General features: G+C 55.8%; 1 protein-coding gene across 1 annotated transcript in view; it reads left to right on the forward strand.

Annotated features, from left to right (window-relative positions):
• The first annotated feature begins 576 nt into the window (after positions 1-576).
• The window catches only part of erich3 (glutamate-rich 3), a 36,143-nt gene continuing 31,937 nt past the window's right edge, over positions 577-4,782 (forward strand). The window contains exons 1-4 of the mRNA XM_055631586.1: positions 577-665; positions 2,080-2,173; positions 3,438-3,563; positions 4,120-4,191. Of these exons, the coding sequence (XP_055487561.1) occupies positions 577-665; positions 2,080-2,173; positions 3,438-3,563; positions 4,120-4,191 (381 nt within the window). The remainder of the gene's footprint in view (positions 666-2,079; positions 2,174-3,437; positions 3,564-4,119; positions 4,192-4,782) is intronic.

Raw genomic sequence — 4,782 nt, forward strand, 5'->3', positions numbered from 1 at the left:
CTCCAAACCTTTCCTATCCATGTCCTGTCCACCTGTTTCTTAAACAATGGGATCGTCCCAGCCTCAACACCACCTCCTCTGGCACTTGTTTCCATCCACCCACCACCCTCTGTGTGTAAAGTTACCCGCAGATTCCTATTAAATCTTTCCCCCCTTCACCTTGAACCTGTGTCCTCGTGTCCTCGATTCCCCTACTCTGGCCGAGAGACACTATGCCGGCTACCCGATCTATTCCTCTCATTGAGTTTGTAACCCTCTCTAAGATCTCCCTCACTCTCGCCAGTGACAATATCTTCCCTATAACCTGGTGCCCAGAACTGAACACAATATTCGTAACAAGAACTTTATTCCGTGTTCACCCTTTATAGTCTACCAGAAAATGCAAAGAATGTCTATAGTCTCAGGCGGTTGAATGAATGAATGAATGAATGAATAAGATTATTGGCCAAGTATTCACATACAAGGAATTTGCCTTGGTGCTCCGCCCGCAAGTGACAACATGACATACAGTGACAGTTGTGAATGACACATAAAACATTAAACATTAATAATAAAACATTATCTACAATAGGCTCGATGCCCGGCAGCGACCAGCGTTCACAGACAGCCTCCAGAGACCGCGTGTACACCGCGTGTTACCTCTCCAGGGACACGCGAGCACGGATGTAGCCCGGTAGAGGGGCGGGCAGCCGACTCTGGTGTGACCATCGACCGCCCGCTGCCTGGACCCGCCAATGGCCATCTAGGCCAGGCCCAGGTGCAGACCGACCCAGGGAGATCCCACCCCTCCTCCCCACCCCCTGCCCTGTGGCCAAACACCAGGACGGTGGGACTAAAATGTAACCAGAATTTGAGGAGCAGCCCCTCAGAAACAGGCCCTTCAGCCCATCATGTTCCCGATGTTGGGGAAGTCCAGGACAAGGGGTCACAGCTTAAGGATAAGGGGGAAATCCTTTAAAACTGAGATGAGAAGAACTTTTTTCACGCAGAGAGTGGTGAATCTGTGGAACTCTCTGCCACAGAGGGTAGTTGAGGCCAGTTCATTGGCTATATTTAAGAGGGAGTTAGATGTGGCCCTTGTGGCTAAGGGGATCAGGGGGTATGGAGAGAAGGCAGGTACGGGATACTGAGTTGGATGATCAGCCATGATCATATTGCATGGCGGTGCAGGCTCGAAGGGCCGAATGGCCTACTCCTGCACCTAATTTCTATGTTTCTATCATGTCCATGCTGGCCCAAGATGCAGATCTACTGTGGTAGATGCAGTCACAGTCATACAGCATGGAAACAGGCCCTTCGGCCCAACCTGCCCACACCGACCCATAAAATGGGATAGTCCCAGCCTCAACTACCTCATCTGGCAGCTTGTTCCATACACCCACCACCCTCTGTGTGAAAAAGTTACCCCTCAGATTCCTATTAAATCTTTCCCCCTTCACCTTGAACTTGTGTCGTCTGATCCTTGGTTCCTGTTTTCAGACTACCAAATGGTGCCCCATAAGCGATGGCCCCGATCTTCCAACCTACCTCATAGAGCACTGGAGGTTTTCTCTGTAACTGTAACGCTATAATATTATATTCTGCACTCTGGTATTTACTATTCACAATAAAAAACACCTTGAGACAGGTGCATGGATAGGACAGGGATATGGGCAAACACAGGCAGGTGGGACTAGTGTAGATGGGGCATGTTGGTCGGTGTGGGCAAGTTGGGCCGAAGGGCCTGTTTCCGTGCTGGGTACTTATTGAAGAGGAGGAATTTCTTCAGCCAGAGGGTGGTGAATCTGTGGAATTCTTTGCCACAGACGGCTGTGGAGGCCACAAGTCAGTGGATATATTTAAGGCAGAATAGATAGATTCTTGATTAGTGCGGGTGTCAGGGGTTATGGGGAGAAGGCAGGAGATTGGGGTTAGGAGGGAGAGATAGATCAGCCATGATTGAATGGCGGGGTAGACTTAGATGGGCTGAATGGCCGAATTCTAGGATGGTGAGTTGTGTTTAACCCTGTGACCCCTGACCCATGACCCCAGACCAGTGGGGATCGGAAGGCACTGACCGCTGTGTGGTTTGTGTTTCAGACCCTTGGCCGCGTACAACAGTCTGACCGACAAACATCTGACTGGTTACTTCAACAACACCCGTGTACGCAGACACCTGCAACGCGTGGGACTGGTACGTGACTTCCTCATTCACTCACTCCCGACCGCCCCTCCCCTACCTCCCCTCCCCTTCCCCTCCTCCCCTCCTCTCCTCACCTCTCCCCCCCCTCTCCTCCCCTCCTCCTCCCCTCTCCTCTCCTCTCCTCTCCCTCCCCTCTCCTCTCCTCTCCTCCCTCTCCTCCCCTCCCCTCCCTCCCTCCCCTCTCCTTCCCTCCCCTCCTCCTCCTTCCCTCCCCTTTCCTCCCCCCCCCACCCCCTCCCCTCCCCCCCCCTCCCCTACCTCCCCGCCCCTCTCCTCCCCTCTCCCCCCCCCACCCCCCCTCTCCCTCCCTCCTGACCTCCCCTCTCCCTCCCCCTCCCCCCCTCTCCCTCCCCCCCTCCCTCCCCTCTCCTCCCCCCCCTCCCTACCTATCCTCCCCCCTCCCCACCCCACCCCTCTCATTCACTCACTCCCGACCTCACCTCCTCTTTCCTCTCCCCCCTCCCCTCCCCTCCCCTCCCCTCCCTCCTCCCCCCCCTCCGAAACGTCACCTATCCATGTTCTCCACAGATGCTGCCTGACCCGCTGAGTTTACTCCAGCACTCTGTGAAACATCACCTATCCATGTTCTCCACAGATGCTGCCTGACCCACTGAGTTACTCCAGCTATTTGTGTCTATAACCAGCAACTGCATTTCTTTCCTACACAAGATTTTGTGTATAGAGTGATACGGCGTGGAAACAGGCCCTTCAGCCCAACTTGCCCACACCGGCCAACATGCTGCATCGACACTGGTCCCACCTGCCCACGTTTGGTCCATATCCCTCTAAACCTGTCCAATGCATGTACCTGTCCAAATGCTGCTTGAATGTGTAGCAAGGAACTGCAGATTTACACTGAAGATAGGCATAAAATGCTGGAGTAACTCAGCGGGACGAGCAGCATCTCTGGAGAGAAGGAGTGGGTGATGTTTTGGGACGAGATGCTTCTTCAGACTGGTTTCTTCAGAATGTTTCTTGAATGTTGCGATGGTCCCTGATGGAGTTTGTTGTGTAAACTTGGCCTGACCCAGTGTGTGTGAGTGTCTGTGTCTCCATGTTCCGGTCAGCAGAGATGGAGATCTTGGCCGCTCCTTGTTCCCTTGGTCTCTGCTCTAGTGGAGTCGGGGGATATGGGGAGAAGGCAGGAACGGGGTACTGATTGTGGATGATCAGCCATGATCACATTGAATGTTGGTGCTGGCTCGAAGGGCCGAATGGCCTACTCCTGCACCTATTGTCTATGTTTGCTGTGCAGGTCACCAGGAATGGGCGCATCGTGTCTGAGAAGGAATATCGGCTCAATGTGGTACGGAGAGACCACCAGAAATATGTCCGGGAGAGTCTGGCCCAGGCTGTCTTCCACAAGGTGCTCAACATGGAGGTACAGCACCCCCTCACCCACCCTCACCCCCTCCCCCACCCCCCACCCACCCCCCTCACCCACCCCACCCCCTCCCCCAACCCCCTCACCCACCCTCACTCCCTCTCCAAACCCCCCCCACCCCCTCACCTGCCCCCCCTCTTCTCTGCTCTCTCCCAACCCCCCCACCCACCCTCACCCCTACCCAACCCCCCCCCTTCCCCCCCCCCACCCCCTCTCCATCCCCCACCCCCTCACCTGCCCCGCTCTCCCCCCCCCCCCTTCCATCCCCCTCCACTCCCCTCCACCGTCCACCCCCCTTCCCCACCCCTCCATGCCCCCCTCTCCCCTTCAACATAGTGGGATCTTGCTGTGCACCGACTGACCCCGGAGCTTCTCCCCCCTATGTGGGTGGGGGGGGGGGGGTCAGGGACGGGTGCTGGTGTCTAACGGGGGGGGGGGGGGGGGGAGTGTGGGTCTGTCTAGGGTAACGTGCTTCCTGCAGTGACCCCCTCTCCCCCTCCCCCTCCCCCCCCCCCCCCCCTCCCCCCCCCCCCCCCCCCCCCCCCCACTCCAGCACCTCCACCAACAGGAGATCAGGAGATGTATGGAGGACGAGTCTCGCCGTGACCGTATCCAGCGTTTCAAGGTGACGTTCTCTCCCCAACCCCCGACCCCCCACTCCCGTGACCCCCCCTGACCCCCGTCTTGAACCGTGATGCTTCACGTGTTACACGCATGGGGATGGGGGGGGGGGGGCACCGTTACATGCGTGGGATTCACCTGCCCGACCTCTGTTGACCTTGTCCAAGTTGGCTCTGTGGCCTGAATGAATGAAGGGTGGTGAATCTGTGGGAATTCATTGCCATTGACGGCTGTGGAGGCCACAAGTCAGTAGATATATTTAATGCAGAGATAGATAGATTGTTGATTAGTGCGGGTGTCAGGGGTTATGGGGAGAAGGCAGGAGAATGGGGTTAGGAGGGAGAGATAGATCAGCCATGATTGAATGGCGGAGTAGACTCGATGGGCCGAATGGCCTAATTCTGCTCCTATCCTCTATGAGTACATTGGACCATCGCACGGTTGATATCTGCAAACATGGAGAGTGTTATTAGACTGTTTCATCACTGCTTGGCCACAGATGAAACTTCACCCAGTGGCACAGTCTTGTTTGGGACGGGGAGGGGGGGTACCACACGACACAACAGGACTTTATTTAATCCAGGAGGGAATTGAT

The sequence above is a fragment of the Leucoraja erinacea genome, unplaced genomic scaffold (assembly GCF_028641065.1).
Source record: "Leucoraja erinacea ecotype New England unplaced genomic scaffold, Leri_hhj_1 Leri_813S, whole genome shotgun sequence".
Taxonomy (NCBI): domain Eukaryota; kingdom Metazoa; phylum Chordata; class Chondrichthyes; order Rajiformes; family Rajidae; genus Leucoraja; species Leucoraja erinaceus.